Here is a 24,556-nt window from a genome sequence, read left to right as displayed (position 1 = left end):
CAATAAAGCCATGCATGTGCAGAATTAACAAACATACTCGACTCTGACTGATTAAGGTTCAGCCATCATGTATGTGGTCATCATGCTTTATCAAGCAGGTCAATCCTATGATTGGTATCCATGAGGGAGGTAATCAGAAGTTGAAAGAAATGACAATCGATCTGCCATCTACACATTAATAAGCAAATTAGATGTCATCCTTGGTATCAAATAGAAACAGATGTAAATCACACAAAGACAAAAAATGCCATTCATTAACTATGGATGTTTGTTTGCCTCTGAGATAACAAGATGCAGCAAGCATCGTCAACCATTTGGTGGTGTTCATGAAAGGCTTGTAGCATTAGTTCATCCATCAAAGTCAGTAGTCAGTTTGGTCGGTCATTAGGTTTCTGTGAGTTTAATTTGCTGTCCTGTACAAATAAATATAAATAGTACCTTGATCGAGTTTTATCTGCTACAAAATCCTAGCTTCCATTCTACAATCTAGAACAATGTGCATTTACTTGCACGTGTGTATGTATCCCATTACACATAAGTGAAAAAAAATTACATGATGAATTTATTTTATTATCTAGAGGAATTAAGAAAGCAAATAGCAAGTCACTCCAACTAATGCTTTTTTTATCTTTTTCCATAAGTTTTTATTTCCTTTATTTTTCTTTGTATACTGATTTATGTTTTGTTTTTTGTTTTATTTCTTAAACTTTGTCATTTGCGACGTTTTTATATTTTTACTGGCGGGGCTAACCAGCATTGTCCGAGTGGAAAGAGGTGGTATACTAAGGATATTGAGCAACCCCCCCCCCCCCGAAAAAAAAACAACTTTTGTTTCAATCAAAATAGTAGCGAGTACCCATGTGAGCGCAAAAAAAAAATTTTTAATTAGCTGCAGTAGGCAGGCTCAAACCTGTAACGCGAAAGAGGAAAAGGAGGTGAAAAAAAGCTAACGTACTGTCAAAATAACTTTTTTTTTTTTTTTTTTAAACATATATTGAGATAACTCGTCGTATGACTTGCAAAAAGTGACCCCTCCTTGCAAAAGATGACCCAGTTGACCGACACAGAATTAATCTTTTTGGCTAAGGTTTTTACATATTTTTCATTTGAGAGATTGATCTTTCTAACGATACCGATTTTGTCACGGTCCAATGCATCTGTGAAAAGTTTTTGGCAGACATACATGCACACACATTTTCCCTTTTATATATTAGATTTGTTTGGGTTTTTTTTTTTTTACTTCACCAATTTAAACATTTTATATAAATATTAGTGCAAACATTAGAGTATATTGGTAGTAATTATAAATTGCATTTAGGACCGTTTAGTCTTTTATAATTTTATTTATTTATTTATTTATTTATTTTGTGTATAATGTGTCTCAACCCACTTAATCGCTTTTTAAATTAAATGATGGTTCTTGATTTTATAATCAATCTATTAAAAGAATGCTTGACTTTTTTTTATATTTAAATTTATTTATGGTGTAATTTGATAGTATTATGAACATTATTGATATCTACAATATTTAATTTTAATTATCACTAAATAACAGTGATGAGAAATAATTTTAATTTAATAACACGTTCCCTGATTAAAAATTGTAATTTATTATAAAAAAATATATTTTCTACTCAGTTGATTAGTGAAAAATAAAATAAAGCTAAAAATTTTGATTTTAAAACATGCTTTTAAAAACTCTTTAATTTTGACGATTAAAAACTTGAATTATTTGTAATTTTAATGAATTTACTTATAAAAAAGGCATTTTTCTTTCAATTTACAATTACAAACTAAGTACTTTAGTTAATTTGTGTGTGTGTGTGGGTGTTTTGTTTTATTTTTCAATATTCAAACAAATTTTTTACCCCAATGTAATTTTAACTGCATTATTACATTGTATCATAATTTAGAAGTAAAAAAAAAAAAATAGTAACACATTGTAATTTAAATTTTAAACAATTTATAAAAGTAATTTTTTGCTTTAGAGAAATTAACCTCAATATTGTTTGTATGTTTTTAAGAACTGTTTCAAAATTTAAAAGAAAATTAGAGATTTTGAAGAGCATTTGAAAAAATTATATAAAATAATTAAATGAAAAAATTAAATGATTTTTTTTCCCCCCCTAAGACAAGGATTTTTTTATGAAAATTTTGAATATAAAAAAATTGTTTAAAATTCATTGACAGACTGGTTATCATTTGATCACCGCAGTTAAACAACATTGGGCCTGGTCAATCAATATTAGATGGGTGATCATTTGGGAATACCAAGTGATGTATATAAGATGTTAACACATTGCACAAACTACAAAACCTTAATGTGCTCATTTCCCTTAATGGGTATATGCATGCAACTGGGGATAGCTTGTTAATTTGATATTCCCTAGAAATCTCCTCCTTTAGAGGAAGTCTGTTAGTCTGTTAAACCCACCTAAGGTAAATGCGGCTGCTTTTTTTTTTTTGCTTTTTAGTCCTATCAGCCATACTGTATCACTTGGGATTTATAGATTTAATAGTCGGATGGGTTAGGCTCTCAAATTTTGGTAGATGAACTAGTCTAGAAGAAAAACTCTGAAATGACACCACTTTCTCTTGATCCTGGCATTTTTTCCCTGTTGCCTTGTACTTCTCCTTGCCACTGGATTTAAGCAACATCAACTCCTGAGAAAGAGCTGTTGAGATACTGCACAACTCAACCTTAACTATAAACTCCTTGTCACTCCTGCGGGATGTATCCATTGTCTCTTAAGACAAAAGGATGGTGTAATCTTTTAATCCCTTATGTGTCTGTAAAAGTAAATCTTATTTGTCAATTTTCTGATACGATGCTATTCAATTTTTTTTTGTTTTTTTATTATTTATAATACGATGATATAATTAATGTTAGTAAATGATTGACAATATTGCCACTTTTTTTTTTGTTTTGCTTTTATTTACTTTTACTACTAAGTATCTTAGACAATCAAGCAATAAATCATAGTAATAAAAATAAAAATAGAGATATTTGGTTTATATGTGCCATAAATGAGGTTGAATGTAACATCTAAACCATAAATTGTTTGTAGTTTTGTAAAAAGTTTTTTTTTTTATTATTTATTTACTTTGTTGGCCAAATTTATTCTGATTTTTCTTTAAAATAATATAAAATTTAGTAGATTGTGCAGCCTTAAAGAAATATATTGACATCAATAAGTAATATATATATTAACTAGCGGGGGGGGGGGTACCCAGCATTGCCTGGGTGTTTTGAGGTGTGTGTGCTCGGGTGAGGGGGTGTTAATCAAAACATAAGAATAAGCGAAGTAAATATTTTTAAAAAACAAAAAAAACTAACGTAAGGCAAACAATGTTAAATGTAAAAATGGGAAAAACAAAAAAAAAATCTGAAAAATAAAAACAAAAAAAAAACAAAAAAAAAATCTGAAAAATAAAAACCAAAAATAAAAACAAAAAAAAACAAAAAAAAAGTGCAAAATGACTTAAATAACCCTGTTTCAATATTAAAAATGTTAAAAATCGAAAAAAAAAAAAAAAAAAATCTCACATCACGATTCGAACCCAAAACCTTTAGATAATGAGGCCGCGCTCTAAGCAACTGAGCTAGGATGACATTGACGAAATTGTGTCTGTTTTTTTAATATTTAAAGTAAATCATGTTCCGACGTCGTATGACGCATGCGTAGAAGTGAACTTGTCATGAGAGGACGGTTTTTGCTGACCCCTCCCTGTAGAAAACTGATGATTTTAGGGTGAAGAAATTAATGTTTTTGGCCAATTTTTTTATATTTGTCGGGCGAAGGTTAGAAGTTTAAAATGATACCAATCTCGTGAAAATCCGTGACCCGTGTCAAAAGTTTTTGCGAGGCATACAAACACACATACATACATTTTCGCTTTTATATATATATGGATGAGTTTTTAAATTTTGTTTTTATTTTTAATACATTATGAATATTTTCAGGTATAAATCTTAAAAGGAAGCAATGAAACAAAATATTATCCATTTTCTTTATTTAAAAAGTTAAATTCATTAAATATTGCAATGAAATAGGATTGAATGGAAGAAGCAGTACATGAGAATTCTACAGAAATTGCTGAGAATTAAGTTTATATATTTACCAGATGCCAATCAGTTACCTTAATTAAATGTATATATTTCTGTTGTTCATTTTATTTTTAATATTTATGCCAAAAAACCTTTATGGAATGAAACACTATTTTACCATTTTAAATACTATTGCTACTTCTATTAGAGATTTGAAAAATGATAAACGTTAAATTAATTTAACATTACCTTTTTCAAAAACATGTTGGATCCTTTTTTCCCTATAAATTTTTGGATCTTTTTTAAATTTTAATTCTTAAAAAAATGTATCTAGCATCAAAGTTTCATATTGTAAACATTGTTCAGTTTTTAATAGAATTTCAGTTTATGTAAGTTTGACATAAAAATTTACTTGAGTTAGCAGTAGTGGTGGGACAATTAATCAGAATCGTTAATCATAAGAATCATGTATTTTGGGGGGAATCGGAATCATATCATTAAAAAATACCTTAGATTTACGATTCTTTCATTACGATTCTCTTATGTTTTTAAGTTGAACTGTTTGCTTGAAGTGAGATTAATGCTGTCAAAAATTTGATAAAAACATCATGGAACTTTTCATAACATATTTAATATGATATACAAGAATTTTATTAACTACTTTAAAGGTAATCTTTATTTATCTTAATGAGTTTTCTTATTCCATCACATACATGGGAGCTGTCTGGCTGTTTCGAAACTTTGAGGCCCATGATTAGTTATGTTTGCACTGTTGCGAAACTTTAGGGGCCGCGAGGTAACATTGTTTTCATTTGTGAACAAAGTTTATTTATGTATAAAACAGCCTAACTACGTCAAGTCCATGAAAAAGTTGATGAATACTTAACCCTTAGAGAAAAACGATTTTACAGTGCTCTCTTTGCAGGTAAATCATGTTAAAAATCAGTGGTTTTTCCAACTGGTAACAATAAAAAAGGGGGGGGGGTATCTTTTGGCAAGATTTTTGTTTTTTGGTTTTTTTTTTTTTTGGTTTTTTTTAACCAACACTCTTCCATTATAGTGAATGAATGAAAAATCTCATTAGTAAATGAAAAATGTCTTGTTAACCTAATTCTTCTTTTAAAATAAAACAACAAAGTCAAATTATTTAAACAATAAAAAAAAAAGTGAACCTGATAACATGGTATCAGTTCGCAAAACTTTGACAGTCGGTCGGCTTTTTTGAAGTATCCAAAAACAAAAACGTTAGAACTACATATTATGCTGACTGACGGTCCCGCTTAAGGTCTTTCAAAAACTGAGAAAGAAAACAATCATTTTGCTATCTGTTAAATAAATGCAGTAAGTGAATTAAATTTTTTTTCCTTTTAAAAATTTACATTTCATTAAAATATTTTGCAAATGAAGCAATTAAACATTTCTTGTGGAACTTCTTTGCACAACAAAAAAAAAAAGTGAAAAATTTATTAAAAAAAAGTAAAAAAAGTTTAACTTTTCTTTATTTTTTAAACTTTTTTAATCCTTTGAACTCTAACTTTGTAAACTAACCAGTCACTCAGAGCCGTTCAACTAAAGGACTGTAGAGACTTGGTCGACATTCACTGATGCCTGGTATCACAGCTGTGATGTGAGCATAGGTAAATATTTCCCAACCCCTAACAAAAAAAAAAAAAGGTTGTCAGAAACAGCATTATGGCAGAAGCGATTTCGAAAGTTCAATAAATGACTTATTTAACAATTATCAAAAATTTACTTTTTATATCGAAATAAAAAGGTAAATTAAGACATTAAATAAGAATAAACATTAAAGGAGGCTAAGTATATAATTATATAATAAAATAAATATAGGAATAAACCAATTTAGATTTAAAAAATAACATTATTGTTAAAAATATTTTTTAAAAAGTCAAATAAATAAATAAGAATTTGAGACGATTGAATATAAAAGGCTAAAAATTTAATCGAAGATTTAGTTATTTTTAAATTTCATTTAGAAATAAGAATATTCTAGAAAGTGGAATAAAAATTAGTTAGCGATTGAAGCTACAAAAAAAGTGTTAAATTTTGAAGAGTTACCGAAGATAAAGAGAAAATAAAACAAAAAAATGAATATCAAAAGATAAACAAAACACTTTTTTCCCCTTGAAATTTGATGTTATTGTATTTTTGTTGAATTAATCATGACTTACTTTTTCTTTATAATTTTTAATATATAAAATAACTCCTGAAATTGATTGTTATTAATTTCATGGTGCATGTTTAATTCATGGTTAAAATATTTGTTTTGACTTTTATCTTCAATGAAAGAAATTTTACGAAAAAAATCAAATTGTTTTCGAAATTCCCTTAATTGTATTTCACTTTTTCACTGTACCAAATTTTTTCGCTACACAAAAACTTTTGATTATATAATGGTATATTTCAAAACAATTCCATGGGAATCAGAATCGTACTTGGTATCGGAATCGTTAATCAACATTTTCCTGGAATCGGAAAAAATTTAGGAATTGTCCCAACACTAGTTAGCAGCTTGATTTCCGAAAATGCATTTTCAAAAAAAAAATCAAGAATAAAAGTTTATTTTATATTTAAGGGATGCATGTTCTGCTTTTTTTTTAATCAAGAAATTTAAGTGGAAATTGACTTTTTTTGTATTAAAAAACTTTGTGCTTATTCAAATTGGCACTTATGGTGGTAAAAAAAAAAAACAATGAAGAAAAACTTGTCATGGAATAAAGATGGTATTTTCCAAAAATTTATCAATTACTTTCCTTGCTGTTTTTTACCTATGAGTTGAGGCCAAAGCCGTTTTAATATGCTTCAAATTTTGTTTTTAATTTATATAAAATGATCCTTCTAAAATAATGTTTTCATTATTTGAAAATGTTATTTTCTGCAAAAAAAAAAAAAAAATTATTACATGTTATGTTAATAATTATTGTTTGGGTTAAAATTTTGCATTTCGGTTGTTTTTCTGACATCATCAAAACAAAAAAAAATTAAATGAAAGTCGGTTGTCTGCCCTTGATCTTGCTATGGTTGCTACTTTTTTCTCTTTCATTGACATGGAGTAAAATTTGTTCTTTACTAAAATTTTTTAATTTAATTTGCTGTTACTCTCTGCATACACTAGTTCTGTTTTGAACAAAATTTATTAGTATGTATTAGCAATATATATTGTATGTATGTAGTCATATGCAGACATGCTGTTTCATTGTATCACAGTTCTTCAGTGTACTCATCCCAAGCCAGAGATTGAACCTCTAACCATTTAGTTGGCAATTGGTCTTTCCACCCACCACAACAGAATGGTTGTGCTCTCACAAAAGCAGCAACTGTCACCTTCCTCGTATGTGTACACATATTTATGGGAGAATCTGTAAAGCCAACTGCGAAATGTAACATTCTGTTGACTATTCAAAACAGTCACTCCCATTGATCAAGTTTAACTGATTTTCACTAATAATTTGACCTCCTTCTCAAGTAGGTTAAGCAGACCGTTTTCAATTTAGTTAAAAAAAAAAAAAATAGAATGGAACTTAGTAGTTACCTCAAAATGAACTTTATTCAGTGTACAATTAATAGTAATATTGCTTCTGCAGTTTGGTCATTTTTCTCTATCTTTAAAACATTCTTAGTTTCTTATGTCATCAATACAGATCAGCTAAAAATCTAAATATCTTAGCACACTTTAAAATTTTCTACATGACTATTAGACTATCTGCTATCCTCAAGTTGTTTTTAACCGGTTTTATTCATGCACTTGTTTGAGTCCTATTTTTAGAATATGGCAAGATCTTGCATAAGTATATATATATATATATATATATATATATATATATATTTATTTTTTTTTAATGACTCTTAGCAGAATAAATTGAATACCTAACTTGTCAACAAATAAAATGTTTGTATAGATGTTATAAAAAATGCATTTTTTTTTTTGTATGCATTTAATATTTGTCTCTGGAGGACATGTATTACTCTGTCATATCAGCTGTTTTTCTTCACCTCCTCACCTTTCTATATTTATTGTATTTCATTTTTTTTTTTTTTTTCCATTATCAGATTCGAAAACTTCATTCCTATGTATCAGTTATGGCTTCAGTACATCAAAGATTTGATTCATTATGAAAAGTAAGTAAAATAAAACTGGGGATTTAGTAGAGAAGCCAACAAATGAAAAGGAGGTGGGGGGATCAGATATATAACAAATAAATCTTACCAAAGCCTAAATAAGTTACTCTTCTACTTATCTGGATAAATTTTGTGTGTTTTTATGAAATTTTAAGCGTTTATTCAGTTCAAAAAACAAGCGGTGTTGATTTGATAAGTCCACCCAGCAATGAACATAGTTGACGAAAACATGCAGTCTTTGAAGCCTCAAAAGTCCAAAAATAGCAAAATACTGATATAAACTCATCCAATAAGTATCACGGTGATACTTTGTGATACTTATATGGTGGATTTCTATCAATATTTTGTTTATTGTTGGACTTTTGAGCCATTATTGACGTTCCAAAGACTGCATGTTTTCGTCAGCCATGTTAATTGCCAGTTTAACTTATCAAATCCACAATGCTTGTTTTGGAACTGAATAAATGTGTAAAATTTCATTAAAACACACAAAACTTATCCAGGTAATTAGAAGAGTAGCTTATTTTGCCTTTGGTAACATTTATTTGTTAATAATTTGAATTTTTAGCAAATTTTTTTTTTTTTTTTTTTTTCGTTTGTTGGCTTTTCTGCTAAATACCTGAAAAATCATTCTCTCAAGAATATTTAAATTCATAAGATTACACGCACAACCCCTCCATATTGCATCCACCTTTTTTAAACATACATATAAGTTTTTCCTCAAAGAGTAAATATTTATAAAGGAATTAATCTCATCAATATCAAGTGTTAAAAAAATTGCATTCAATTAAAAAGTTTAATGAAAAATCTGATTTAAAAAAAGCATGAAAAGTATTAAATGAATTTCCTTCTTTGAAACGAATAGTTTTTCTTAAAAAAAAAAAAAAAAAAAAAAACATTGTTGATAAAAAATGTTAAGTCTCAAAGATTAAAACATTTTATTTTAATCACAATTGAAAAATAATTTTTCAAAATTTCTATTTTTTTTTGTTACCATTTCTTTTTTTTTTTTTTTTAATATGAATGACAAAAACAAAATCTTCTTCCAAGGTATCTTGAATTTGTTTTTAACCATATTAGTTGGTCACATGACCCATATAGGAAGAAAAAAAAAAGCTCTCCTCCATTTGTAGATGTTGCATAGACCATGGCCTCCCAGTTTGTGGAAGGAAGCTGCCTAAAAGAAACTACTTGTATTTTTAATTTTTACCTTTAAGCCCTTTCAAACAAAATACAATAGTTCACAAGTCATAACATTTCTAATCTGTTTTGTCCAAACAAAATCAGTCATTCTAAACAAATTCATTTTCTGCTTTTAGTAATTTTAATCACAAATAAATTGTAATGTATCAAAATCACTAAAAATATATTTGTACATGTAAATATTATAATTGCTAAGATAGAATAAGCTCAAATAGCGATTTATTTTACAAGGTTATCATCTCCACTTTCTCAAGGAATAATCTAATTGTGAGTTTTACATATCATTCAAAATAATAAAATTTATAAAATTCTCCATTGGAAATCTTTTGTCAAATTTATTTTTAATGCAAAATTTTATCAGTTTTTTTTTTTTTTTCTTTCAATTTTAGCCTTTTTTTAAAAAAGGCTTCAAATAATTTCTATGCAATCTATTATTTATAGCATAATGAAAATCTGTCAATTTAAGCTACTCATGTAACTTGATCAATGTAGGTTTCTAACTCCATTTTGAAAATGTTTTTGACATTTACTATTTTTAACATGTGTGAGGGTCATCTGAAGATAAAATGAGACACTCCAAAAGTAATGTCTCCTATTTTTTATTCAGTCCTTCCATCCAAATGGCTGAGAACAGATTGCAAATTGCATTGTTATGGTAACTGAACTTATGCATTCATGACCTGAAATTTCATCTCTTTATTGCAGATATTGGTGGTGTGAGATTAATTAAGCAACTCCTGTAATAGAGATGCATCATTGCATAAATTCATTGAGAATCGTGATGACTATGTAGAAATAAAATACTGAAGCATAAAAGGTCCCTTGTTTTAATGTACCACTCCCGTCATCATAGCTCTTTAACTTTGAGTTAAAAAGAAAAAATAGGTTTTACTTTTGGAACGACCCTCGTACATAGTCTACAACTTTGTTTGTTTGGTTTATTCTTACATCCAATTCTATCAAATTTCCCATTTAATGACATTTACTTGATAATCCTATTTTTACTTTAGATTGCTTTAAAATCTGTGCTTATTTCCTTTTGGCAAGTTTCATTAATAGAAACACAAATTGTTTTCTCATTAAATCTTTTTATTGAGATGGGAAAGAATGAATTTCCTGCTATTTTATAGATTCTGCCTTGCTTGTTCTGATGAATGTTAAAAAAGTTTTCATGAAACATTCTTTTTACATATAGAAATGTGCTTATGCCATTTTCATGTCCTGTACTGATCAATATTTCATAGAAGAAAAGAATTTTATGTTGATCAAAATACAGAATTCAAATTTGAAAAACACGATTTGAACCAGGAAGAAAACTTGTTTGCAAAGCTAGTTAAATATTTGGTTTGAGTCCAGAATTCTCCATATATTAAAAAGCAAGAATAAAAAAACTCTCGATGATGTGTCCATGATAAAAGGAAAAGATCATATTCCAAAAATCATGTCATTTACTTGTAAGAAAGTAATAAAGAATGCAAGAGAGTTGTATGCTCAATCTGTTAACTCCAAAGTAGCTGAGCAGTGGCTTGGTTCCCACCAGTTTTGGCAAATAGTAAACAGAATCCTGAACAGAAGCGTGTGCTCCATCCCAACTATTATCAATGGACCTGAGGTAATCTCGTCAGCATCAGACAAAGCCAAACTCTTTGTCAAGAACTTTGCAGCTAATTCTACCTTTTGCGATCAAGGCCGCCAACCCCCAATATTTCCTCCTGTATCAGAAAACACGCTATGTGATATGCGTATATCTGTACGTGATGTTGCCAAGCTAATCAAAAACCTTGATTCCAGTAAAGCAACTGGCCCTGACGGTATTCCAATTATAGTACTCAAAAAACTTCAACCTGAACTAGCGCCCATACTTACAAAACTGTTTAAACGTTGTCTTAAGGAGAATAGTTTCCCATCTCCCTGGAAAATTTCATCAGTATGCCCTGTATTTAAGAATTCAGGTGATCGCTCATCCCCCTCTCAGTACAAGCCAATAAGTCTCCTGTGCATCATGAGTAAGTTGCTGGAATCTGTGTTAAATACAGAAATAATCAACCATCTCAACAAAAATAACTTTCTTAGTGACACTCAATATGGTTTCCGTTCTGCTAGATCTACAGCAGATGTGCTTACAGTTATATCTCATAGGATTAGCAAATCTCTAGATGGAGGCAACCTTTCTAGGGCAATTGCTCTTGACATATCTAAGGCCTTTGATAGGGTATGGCATAAAGGTTTACTTCATAAGATCTCTAGCTATGGTATTGCTGGAAATGTCTTCTCAATTATTAAATCATTTCTTTCTGATAGGTTCATAAGAGTAGTAGTTGAGGGGCAAAAATCAGAAGCTCACAGTATTAATGCCGGGGGTCCATCCTGGGCCCAACTCTTTTCCTGATCTACATTAATGATCTTCCAAATCATATCCTTACATCATTTGTAGACATCTATGCTGACGACACTACCATTTATGGTAGCACATCTAAGACAGTAACCGACCAAGTTCTCTCCAATTCTCTCTCCTCTGATCTTGAGCACGTAGTACAATGGGGTAAGGAGTGGCTGGTTACTTTTAATGCATCAAAAACCAAGCTTCTCTCTTTACATCATCAACATTCTGATCCACATCTGGCATCAATTGAAATGAATGGCTCTCGTCTTCAGGAGGCCTCAAGTTTTGACAAGCTTCTTGGCTTGACCATTACTCCTGATCTTAAATGGAACACGTACATCAAATCTGTTGCCAAGGCCGCTGGAAAAATGGTCGGATCTTTCTATCGATCCGGTAGATATCTCACTGCTGATGCTATTCTCTATCTATATAAGAGCCAGGTACGTCCAAGGATGGAATACTGTTGCCACATCTGGGCAGGAGCTGCTAGAAAGGACTTGGCCTGCCTTGATAGAGTTCAAAATAGACTTCGTAGCCTCGTAGGAGATGTCCTTTTCTCTTCGCTGCAACCTCTATCTCACAGAAGAGATGTTGCGAGTTTGTCTCTGATGTATCGTTATTTTCATGGAAAGTGTTCGACTGAGCTTCAATCTATGGTCCCCCCTCGCCAAACTTTCACAAGAAACACTCGTCTAGCTGTAAACACTATCAATAATTCCCCCCACTCTTTATCTGTGCCTAAACCTAAACGTAGATTCCATGAACAAAGCTTCTTTCTTAGAACTGCACGCCTGTGGAATTGTCTTCCGTTTTCCTGCTTTCCGGCTGACTACAATATGGTTGTCTTCAAGTCTAACGTAAATAAGTTCTTGATGAGCCGTTCCATATAAGTTATCAAATTTACCAAATTTTCATTACTAATGATTACTATATTGTCCAATTTCTACTGTACACTCTTTAACCCTTATCCTTGAGTGGCCTCTTGGCCTTGATAATGTGGTGATGGCTATGTAAAAAAAAAAAAAAAAAGCTAGAAATCGTAATTTGCAAGCATTACAACATAAATCTTGCAGTCATTGTTGAGTTATCTCTTTTTGTTTGAAATTGTTTTCGAAATGGTATTGAGATAGTCGCTCTTTAGTTACTCAATTTACGTTTTTGGAATATATTTTCATTTCGTCATGAGTACATACAGATTTGTCTTTATTCTTGTTTTTAATATAGAGGAAATTCTGTACAAGAACCAAATAGTTAAAATTAGTCTCTTTCGAATTATCATACCTCCTTTACAGGCTATAAATAATACTACTAGTAGTAGTGATATTCCTTTTTGTTTATAATGGAGTATTCCAATGTTTTCATTCTTTGCTTTCTAACTTTTTGACTATTAATAAGCAAATGGAGTTACTGAAGCGATAATGATAGATTCTGTATAAAACAATACGAGATCGATCACTTGATCTCTTAATTGCAAGTTGCAGCTAATTTGAACAATCCTCAAATTAAGAAATATTTTAGCATATATTTATTATTATTAAAACATATAGGAAAATAAACATTTGCTCACATTTTAGTATATAATAGCATTACTGAAAAAAAAAAAATCCAAGTTTTCTACAAAAATACAATAAAATTCTTTTCATTATTGAATTAAAACAATTTTTTCTTTTTCCAGTGTAAACAGCAGCAATTTACAGACTGTACAGATGAAAATCCTCAAAGCTGATTATCATGGCTGCTATGTGACAGTGAGCCAATCAAAATGCCCATCTTTTGTCGGGACAACAGGAATTATCGTAATGGAGACAAAAAACACTTTTAAGATTATCACCAAGAATGACCGGCTCAAATGTAAGTTAAGCACATCTAATTTTTCAGTAAAGTAAGTTTCCCAGCCACTAAACAAATATTAAAAATCAAATAAGTAACATTTTAACATATTCCAATTGAAAATTTAACTATCAGTAATGTTCTTAAGATTACTTTACTTGATCTTACTTCTTTAAATATTCACATATCACAATGAACAAAACTATTGATAGTAAGACTCCTAGGATGAAATCACTAAGCCATTAAAAACAAGCATAAGTTATTTATTTATCAAAATAAAACTAATTAATTTACATAATTTATGTCAAACTTCTAAGGTACATGTAGTATTAACTTATCTTTAACTGTACTTTTTAAACCAGATCGACCTAGTAGTTTCCGAGAAAAGGTGACATGGATTGATAATTAACTTTATATCGATGTGAAGGTTGGATATCCTAGTTATGTTTTCTGATGTATACCCCCCCCCTGTCCAGCAAATAATACTGTAACTAGAGCTCAACAGGTTGGATAAATATGACAAAGGAATTCTAGAATTAAGGATGCTACATTTCTAATTTACAAAATGGAAGCTTTTAAAGATGCTTTTGATTCTGAATTACTTCTGACATTTATCCAACAAACTTCTTAGAAACAAAAATGCCATAACTTTTTAGCTAGATAAAACTAAAAGACCATCTGCTAGGTTTATTTTATTCTTTCGTATGGTGGCTACAAGCAGCCATAGAAATTAAATGTATGGCTCAGAACGATTTGTTATACATTAAAGTTTACCGTTTTTGAAAGGCAACAGAAAATACATTGTTAATGAAATAATGTTAACCAATCTGTCATAAGTATGGCAACTTCCAACTTATTAAATATGGTGAGTACAGAAACTTAGAAAATAGATAATTTAAGTACTGATGTGATACTGACAAAACATTAAATATCAGAAGATAAAAGAATATTTTGCTTTAGCTTTGAAAATGTGTATTTGTGAAATCCAGAATTTATAAGAGAAGGAAATTAAAGTTTTATTGGAATTAAATATCACTAAAGGGACCCCATCTTATTAGATAAATGTTCCTTTTTTTTTTTTCTTTTTTTTTTTTTTTTTTTAACTTTCTGAAAATTTTATGGAGATATATATATATATTTGTTTTAACAATAAAATTAGTCCTCGTGCAAAAGAGCAGGACACAAAATGTGTTAAATAATAATAGAATAACAAAGACTTTCGCTAGCGAGGACTACTATTGACTAACCAGTTATACAGTCCTTTTGAAATTTTCATCTATTTTTCTCGTTATGTACTGAATATTTGTTAATATGAAATGTGTTCCTTATTAAATTTTAAAGATTTTCTATTCTGAAAGAAGTTTAAAATAACTTCAGATTAAATTTTTTTTAAGTTTTTGTTAAAAAAAAAATTTGATTTTCTCATTATTCAGATCTGTATTACAAAGAGGGGATTGCAAAAATGAGTTGTGGTGTGAGGAGAAATACAAACTGAAATAGAGAGAAGGAGCGTTTTAAAATATAATATTAAAAAGATAAGGTACAAGTTAGAAAAACATTTCATCCAAGGCATGAAAATTGTTAAACAAAATGCTTTTACAATGGGCTTTAAAAATAAAGGTACAAGATTCAATTTGAAATTTATTTATCTTCAAAGTGCACTTTTATAAATTTTACAAAGTAAGGTATAAAAATTTAATTTAAATTGAATCAAGAAATTACCTTGGATTTATTTTATATAATGTACATTTTGTTGCAATTTAAAAACATCTTTCATCTAGCAATTAATGATATAGATATAAAATTTTCAATGATTTTTTTTTTAAAAGTGCAACAGAATGTACATTACATAAAATAAATCACAGGTAATTTTTTGATTCAATTTAAATTAAATTTTTATACCTTACTTTGTAAAATTTACAAAAGTGCACTTTGAAGATAAATAAATTTAAAATTGAATCTTGTACCTTTATTTTTAAAACCTATAGTAAAAATATTTTGTTTAACAATTTTCATGCCTTGGATAAATGCTTTTTTAACTTGTAAAACATTTGCTGTATAGTCTACATGCCCTCATATATATATATATATATATTTTAAGTAATGGAGCTATTAAATGAGACTTCAAAAAGGTTGAGACTCCTCTACACAATATAAATTCCAATCTTTGGATCCTAAACTATTTGCTCAGAAAAATCACAAGCTAAATATCAACATTCACTTAGTTGCTAAAATAAAATGTTCCTTAGAATATATGTAAACTAAATTAGAACAAGCTATACACAAGCTTGTAAGTTATTTGAGTCACAACAATAAATCGTTGCATAAAGAGACTCCATGATATACTTTGTCAGGATAAGAAATTTATCCTATTCAACAGAAGAAATTAAAAGAATGGCTGAAAAATGTAATAAGTGTCTCATAGCTAAGACATATCAAGGGAGGTACTTAAATCCACTCAACCTTTAAAGCTACAACTGTATTGGCTTGTATAAATCGTTTATTAGTCAAATTAAGCAGCTAAGACAGAATTCTATGGAGAACAAGAAAAATAATTCTGTCTTCACTTATTTCTCATATTTTAATGTAAAACAATTTTTTTTTTGTTTAACAGGTATTCCAAAAAAGAATTCCATTTTCCGTTTCCAGTTAGGTGATTATTGCTATACACTTTATGGCAACCATTTGCAAGTAAGAGCAAGTGAAAGAGCTCATCGCAGATTCAAAACAAAATCAACAATTGCTTTGTAAGAGAGAAAACAAATTAAAATTCTTTTCAGTTTGTATTTTTGTTGTGAAATTATTTAATTTGAAATTCACTTTTGATGTCTTTGAAAAAACTTTGTTAAAAGAAAAATTTTGCCTTAATTTGCAGAATGAGACAATTTATGGTCTAGATTAAAAAAAAAAAACAAAAAAAAACTCATCTCCATCCATTAGAACTTTTTTATTTTTTTGAGAAATTGGTTTTCAAAACACGAAGCTCTTCAAAAACTTATAAATTACACCAAAACCTTTTTATTTTTTGTTGTAATTTTATTTTATTTTACATATTCAGTCTTTTTTTTTTTTTTTTTTTTTTCAACTCCTGAGAAGACATCAATAGTCTGTTCAAAAAGGGTCTGGGGGAGGATCAGGCTCTAAATCAGAGGCCAAAACAAGAGGATAGGGGAGGAGGGGGTAACCTTCTTTTTCAACATATTCTAAAAGCTATCTGCCATTGACAATTTATTATCACACACATTCGAGAGTTAAATTGTCTTTAAAGTCAGGCATAGTTAAGCATTTGTTTTTTTGTATGTGTATGAAAGAAATATGTTAGAACGTCCGTTTTCTAGGAGAAAAGAGAAGTAACCTAAAAGTGGCAAAATAAAAAATATACAGTAAAATAGTTTTTTTTTTTTTTTTATTAAGGCTTCATCTAAAATCTTGGCTCAGGAGAAATCTTTATAAAATAAATACAATCGGCCAATTTAATAATTAAACAAAAAGAAAGAAAACCACTTTCTACAATCATTTTTTTCCACCACCCAAATATAAATGGGCTAATAATTATTTATTAAATTACTGGATTTTTTTGGGTGTTAGTTTGCTTTTTTCTTTTTTTTTAAATTGCTTTTGTTTAATGAAATGGAACAGATCTTTTTTTAAAACTAAATAAAAAGGGTCTGAAGCTGAACATCAAAAGAAATTTCCATTATCTTTAGAAAGGCCAATTTTGCTAATTTTATTGCAAAAATATTAACAGTGGGGGGAGGGAGACAGAAAAATAATAAAAATGGGATTTCGTTGGGAGAAACTGATTGTTTCTCTCTCTCTCCACCTTTTCTTTGTGATTTAACGGTTTTTGTTATTACGTCCAATATTGTTTTTATCCTTGGAATGAAGAACCATTTCAACAGAGTCTGTCATTTTGATTGGAGTGGGAACATTTATCTTTTTCTTTATTCTGAAAGAATGTTTAAGATGGAAGAGAAGATATTTTTTTAAATCTAAGGTGTCAATTTAGAATATACTGTCGGTGAGAATTTCTTTCGCAAATATTTCAAAATGTATAGAGGGATGCAGCTGACTGAAGTGATGACGACCACCTTCCAAATGAAACTGCCAGTCTTCAGGAAAGATGCATCTGAAATATAAATCAATATTTTTAATGTGATTATTTAAAAAAAAAAAACAAACAAACATAAAACCTAGTAAATTATCAGAAGTCAACTGTTGCTTTAATAAACAGGGAATTTTTTAAAAATATTTGCTTCAGATTTCTCCTACTGTAATAATTTATCTAGAAATGCAATTGCTGCAAAAAAATTAAAACAATTATGGTGTACACCATTTAATGTCTTTAGAAAAGAAGGGATGCAACACACCTTTTCCTTGTTAAGCTAAATGAAGTTCCAATTCGTTAAATCAAATCTAGTTAAAAAATTTTAAACGTGTATCTTCTATAAATAGGAATTTTGTCAGTCAATCACAATGTTTTTAAACATAAATACATTTCGTAATTTGCCTCATTTCACAATATAACATATCTTAACTAGTTTTAAAAATGAATAATATTGTGTTAATAAGTAATAAATTCTCAACAAATAAAGCAGATGCTATGACCAGAGATTGAAACCATAACCTTGAGCTCTCCAATCTGAGGTTCTATCAACTGACCTTTTTGGATATTCTTATAATTAAATAATTACATTAATAAAATAATTATAGATTTGACATGACACCATAGATTTATATCATGCTTCAAACATAAGCGATAATAAAATAAATGAGTAAACATTATCAAAATTATCTACAATTTATTTTGCTTTAATTACACATTCTATGTAGTTCTTTCAAAATTATAGGCTAGAAGAATTATATAAAAGTATACGAGTGAAGGGAGCATATATTTGCTTAAACAATGTAACTTACCAAAGAAATCCTTGAGAACAACCAAAGCAATTACATAAATCGCAAGACTGAGAAATTCTGCAAGAATCATAAGCCAATGCCACATGTGGATTGTGAGAGCAACCATTAGAAGTTCGGTAAGAATGAGGGACGTGAATGTTATGGCCACTACATGAATAAATTCCTCTTCAAATAAAAGCAGGGCACCATACATGATTATTCCACCTGAAGAAAACAAAATTAATTCCAATCATGTAGCATTAAAATCATTAAGGATCAAGTAAACATTTTATTTTGTGAATCTCTTACTATAAAAACACTAGAAACCTGAATGCATTATGGCATTTATGTACAAAATTATTTTAACTAAATTTATTGTAAAGAGTATTGAAGTTGATATTACAAATTTAATGTGAACTTTTTTTTTTTTTTTTTTTTTTTGACACTTTCGAAATTTTTTAATTGTATAATAAACAAGGATTTTTTTTTTTTTTTTTTTTTTTCAGAATTCTAATATTTGTTCACACATTCGATTATAAAAAATAAATTTGAAAAATTTACCTAAATCCACATGAGATTAAGTAAATCTGAACAGGACTATTTGACAATGTGCAATTTTATTGCATCAAACATTTTAGATAAATAGCCCAAAATGATAACATCTATACTCCTATAAATTCGTTTTTCTTTTGTGTGTATTGATATTCATATTAAAAACCCTCTTTTCTAGTTATTTAAAAAGAAAATACAATTTCCTTGTTGTGGGATTGCATTCACTAGCAAAAGATCTAGCTAATTTGCATATTATTTTAAACATTCATTTTAATTAAATCCCTATTAGTTTTTTTGGTTTTCTTACGGGATGATCATTTTTTTTTTTTTTTTTTTTTTTTTTTACATGGGGGGGCGGGGGGGTCACAACTTATCAAGGCCCAGGAGACACTAGGGGATAAGGGCTATTGTGTGTACAGTAATCAATGGGGATAGTATCGTAGTAATAGTTAGTATTGAGGATTTGATAAGGTGTCATTATTTAAGGGGGCGGTTCATCAGGAATTTGTGTTGAACTTGAACACATTCAAGTTGAATTCGAGGGGGGAAACAGGCAAGCGGCAGAGAGTTCCACAACCGTGATGTTCTAAGAAAGAAGCTTTGTTCATGGAATCTACGTTTTGATTTAGGCACGGATAAAGAGTGGGGAAAATTATTGACAGTAGTTTCAGCTAGTCGGGTGTTTTTCGGTAAAGATTGGCGAGGGGAGACCAGAGAATGGAGCTCAGACGAGCACTTGCCCTGGAAATAACGATAAAACAAAGACAGGCTTGCAACGTCTCTTCTGTGGGAGAGAGGTTGCGCATCACCCACCAAGCCACGAAGTCTATTTTGTACTCTGTCAAGGCAGGATAGGCTGTTTTTAGCAGCTCCTGCCCAGATGTGGCAGCAGTACTTCATCCTTGGACATACTTGGCTTTTATATAGATAGAGAATTGCATCATTAGTGAGATATCTTCTGGAGCGGTAGAAGGATCCCACCATTTTCCCAGCGCCCTTGGCCACAGATTTGATGTATACGTGTAATTATATTCATGCAGATATTCTATATGATTTATACTTGCATAATATTTGCATAAAAAGGTTATAGTAAACACAAAATTGTTTCCATATATATTTATGTATACGTATATTTTTTGTTGAACAAATTTTGCCTACCAAACTCCGAGAGGTTTAAGTCTACAGACATGAAACTTCATATATAAGGTATTTGAATCCATGCAAAACTTTATATTTAGGTTTTAGCCCAGAAAAATCGATGCAAATTGTGAAAATTAAAAAAAAAAAAAAATGAAATTTGCCAGGTGAAGGTCGAACGCCAGCATTACAAATACATAACATAGTAGCTATTGGTTCATGTTTTAATTTTTAGCCTTGCAGTAAACATGTTTTCATAGTCCAGTCATTAACAGCAGAGGCAAAATAAATCGTAAGCCAAACGTTTTGGTTTCATTTCTTGGGTATGGCGCACGAGTCTTTTTTTTTTTTAATACTTTTTAAATCATCACTATATATTGCATCCAATCTATCTACAAAAGTGAAAATGCCTGTGTCTTTTCTCTATGGTAGTTAAGGAAGACTATTATACAGAAAGGCATTACTTTACATATTCACTTTTTAATATATACATATGCATATAACCTTATGAACAGTACATAGGGCCCGAGCAAAGCCGGGCGGAACTGCTAGTTCTAAATAAAAAAAGATAAGTTACTGCCAAAAGTGTGAGATAATACTTACCTTGATAAATACTAATTAGTACCCAAAGGAAAAAAGTTTTGAATGAAAGTGACCGTCCCTGAAGAAGAAGAAAAAAAAGTGAGTTAATGATGAGTTCTTAGGGATAAACAGTTCCTTCACAGGATTATGGGTGTTTGGAGGTGTTTTTTTTTTTTTTTGGGGGGGGTTACATAGGCATAACCACTTATCAAGGCCGATCGACCACTCAAGGATAAGGGTTAAAGAGTGTAGAGTAGTCAAAAGGACAATATAGTAATCAATAGTAATGGAAGTTTGGTAAATTTGTTAACTTAAGTGGAACGGCTCATCAGAAACTTGTTCACGTTGGACTTGAAGACAACCATATTATAGACAGCAGGAAAACGGAAGACGATTCCACAGGCATGCAGTTCTAAGAAAGAAGCTTTGATCATGGAATCTATGTTTAGGTTTAGGCACAGATAAAGAGTGGGGAAAATTATTGATAATATTTTCAGCTAGTCTAGTGTTTCTTGTGAAAATTTGGCGAGGGGGGGACCATAGATTGAAGCTCAGTCGAACACTTTCCATGAAAATAATGATAAAGCAGAGACAAACTCGCAACATCTCTTCTGTGAGATAGAGGTTGCAGCGAAGAGAAAAGGACATCTCCCACCAGGCCACAAAGTCTATTTTGAACCCTATCAAGGCAGGACAAGTCTTTTCTAGCAGCTCCTGCCCAGATGTGGCAACAGTATTCCATCCTTGGACGTATCTGGCTCTTATATAGATAGAGAATTGCATCAGCAGTGAGATATCTACTGGATCGAGAGAAGGATCTGACCATTTTTCCAGTGGCCTTGGCAACAGATTTGATGTACGTATTCCATTTAAGATCAGGAGTAAAGGTCAAGCCCAGAAGCCTGTCAAAACTTGAGGCCTCCCCAAGACGAGAGCCATTCATTTTAATTGATGCCAGATGGGGATCAGAACGCTGATGATGTAAAGATAGAAGCTTGGTTTTAGATGCATTGTACAACGTGATCAAGATCAGAGAGAACTTGGTCGTTTACTGTCTTAGATGTGCTACCATAGATGGTAGTGTCATCAGCAAAAATGTCTGCGAATGATGTAAGGATGTGATTTGGAAGATCATTAATGTAGATCAGGAAAAGAGTTGGGCCCAGGATGGACCCCTGAGAGACTCAAGCATTTATACTGTGAGCTTCTGATTTTTGCCCATCAACTACTACTCTTATGAACCTATCAGAGAGAAATGATTTAATAATTGAGAAGACATTTCCAGCTATACCATAGCTGGAGATCTTGTGAAGTAAACCTTTATGCCATACCTTATCAAAGGCCTTTGATATGTCAAGAGCAATTGCCCTAGAAAGGTTGCCTCTGTCGAGAGATTCGCTAATCCTATGCGATATAACTGTAAGCACATCTGCTGTAGATCTAGCAGAACGGAAACCATATTGTGTTTCACTAAGGTTATTTTTGCTGAGATGGTTGATTACTTCTCTATTTAACACAGATTCCAGCAACTTACTCATGACGCACAGGAGACTTATTGGCCTGTACTGAGAGGGGGATGAACGATCACCTGAATTCTTAAATACAGGGCATACTGATGAGATTTTCCAGGGTGATGGGAAGCAATTTTCCTTAAGACAACATTTAAACAGTTTTGTAAGTATGGGTGCTAGTTCTGGTTGAATATTTTTGAGTACTATAATTGGAATACCGTCAGGGCCGGTTGCTTTACTCGAATCAAGGTTTTTGATTAGCTTGGCAACATCACATACAGATATTTGTATATCACATAGTGTTTTCTGATACAGGAGGAAATATTGGGGGTTGGCAGCCTTGGTCGCAAAGGGTAGAATTGGCTGCAAAGTACTTGGCAAAGAGTTTGGCTTTGTCTGATACTGACGAGATTAACTCAGGTCCATTGATGATAGTTGGGATAGAGCAGACGCTTCTGTTCAGGATTCTGTTTGCAATTTGCCAAAACTGGTGGGAACCAAGCCGCTGTTCAACTACTTTGGACTTGACAGACTGAGCATACAACTCTCTTGCATTCTTTATTACTTTCTTACAATGGTTGCTGGCAGTCCTGAAAGCGGCTTTAGTTTCCATACATCTATTACGTTGGAAGCAGTGAAAAAAGTGATTTCTGTGCGTAATAGCAGCAGCACATTCTGGAGAAAACCATGGCTGGCTGTTAGGTTTTTGCTGGAACTTTTTCGAGGGTATGAAATTGTCTATACCTACAATTAACCATTCTGTCAAGTCTGATACTATAGACGACCCATCCTTTTTAAACATGGAACGCAGTGGAAGATCCGATATAAATGTACGGAAACTATCCCAGTCAGCTATAGTGTATCGATATACTGTACGATGGAGAGGTACATCTGAGGACTTATTACATTTCATTTTTATCTTAATTGATACAACTGAGTGGCTGGAAGATCCAAGAGGAGACAGTACGGAATGAACATAGTTCAGGGCAAGTTGTGAGAAAAAGGTCTAGGAGACTTGCATACTGGCCGTCATTGTCGGACACACGGGTGGGTTCCTGAACAATCTGAGTGAGGTCATAAGCAATGGAGAAATCACGACAGAATCTCCCCTCATCATCGGTCTTGTTTGAGTGGGTCAACCATTCCACATTGTGAACATTGAAGTCTCCACATATGTGAATGTTAGCTGAAGGATATGCTGATAGAACTTGGTCAATTTTCTCAGATATGCTTTTAAAGATAGTAACTCCGCTGTTATGGGGGCGATAGAGAGTAAATATAAATGCCATAGTGTGAGGTGCATGCTGAGCAAAAAAAAACGGTTCGTTTTTTTTTTTTAACTTTGACCCCTATTATGACCCCCTTAACATTTATTGTTTTGGGCTCAAATCAAGTTATTAAGTTAGCTCCATGTCCAAGGAACCTATATCTAAAATTTCAAGTGTTTAGACACAAAATTGTCAGAGGAGTTTGGTAGAGTTCTCAAAGGTCAACTTGTTGAACTTTGACTCCTTAATAGCCAAATTTCTAGCCGAAAACCGGTCGGATTTTTCCAAATCTCAGTACCCTGTATATCAAATTTCGAGTCTGTAGACTAAAAATTGACAGTTATTGCGTAGGGAAATGTACACACACAGACAGACACGTTCACTTATATATATACTAGCAAAAGTACCCGTCGTTGACTGGGTTTAGAAACAGCCTACAGAAAATGGACTCTGATTTATGAAACTATGATAGGTTATGAAAAGGAAGGGTTGTAAATTTGAGTTGAATTTGGGGGTATCAAAACCAAAGCAAAATATGATGAAAGTAAAAATAAAATAGATAAACCCCATAATCTATTATACCATACCTATTCACACTGAAACACTTATCACAAATTCTGTGGATCTATATTAAAAAACCTTGTTAAACTTTGTGACATATTTCCATTCTATGGAGGTCAGGTGCGAACAAACACCCCATAATTTTATTATACCATATTTCTTTAAAACTGAAACATAATTATCAAAGTATACTTACGCAGATAGATATAAAAAGTCTTTATTAAAGTTTGTGCCTATTTTCATTCTATGGAGGATAGGCGTGAACGCAGAGCCCACAATTTTATTATACCATCCCTATTTAAGTTAAAACATACTTATTAAAGTATTCTTATGTACAGCTATATCAAAAACACTTGCAAACGTTTTTTTTTTTATTATTTCCATACTTTGTGGACTAGGCGCGAACGCAGACCCCACAATTTTAATGAACCACTGTTTTGCCTCATCA

General features: G+C 30.9%; 2 protein-coding genes across 15 annotated transcripts in view; one reads left to right on the top strand and one right to left on the bottom strand.

Moving 5' to 3' along the window:
• The window catches only part of LOC145244643 (ribonuclease P protein subunit p29-like), a 230,794-nt gene extending 213,063 nt beyond the window's left edge, over positions 1-17,731 (top strand). For all 4 annotated transcript variants that reach the window (XM_080107152.1, XM_080107153.1, XM_080107151.1 and 1 more), the window contains exons 5-7: positions 8,117-8,185; positions 13,447-13,622; positions 16,216-17,731. In XM_080107152.1, the coding sequence (XP_079963278.1) occupies positions 8,117-8,185; positions 13,447-13,622; positions 16,216-16,352 (382 nt within the window). In that variant the 3' untranslated portion in view covers positions 16,353-17,731. The remainder of the gene's footprint in view (positions 1-8,116; positions 8,186-13,446; positions 13,623-16,215) is intronic.
• LOC145243562 (putative phospholipid-transporting ATPase IIB) overlaps positions 16,530-24,556 on the bottom strand; it is a 392,356-nt gene continuing 384,329 nt past the window's right edge. For all 11 annotated transcript variants that reach the window (XM_080106777.1, XM_080106576.1, XM_080106656.1 and 8 more), the window contains 3 exons: positions 20,790-20,847; positions 18,519-18,722; positions 16,530-17,730 (listed from right to left, as the gene is read on the bottom strand). In XM_080106777.1, the coding sequence (XP_079962903.1) occupies positions 17,594-17,730; positions 18,519-18,722; positions 20,790-20,847 (399 nt within the window). In that variant the 3' untranslated portion in view covers positions 16,530-17,593. The remainder of the gene's footprint in view (positions 17,731-18,518; positions 18,723-20,789; positions 20,848-24,556) is intronic.

This window comes from Euprymna scolopes, chromosome 1 (genome assembly GCF_053919585.1).
Source record: "Euprymna scolopes isolate OS-2025 chromosome 1, ASM5391958v1, whole genome shotgun sequence".
Classification (NCBI taxonomy): Eukaryota; Metazoa; Mollusca; class Cephalopoda; order Sepiida; family Sepiolidae; genus Euprymna; species Euprymna scolopes.
This window is presented reverse-complemented; position numbering and strand designations above follow the sequence as displayed.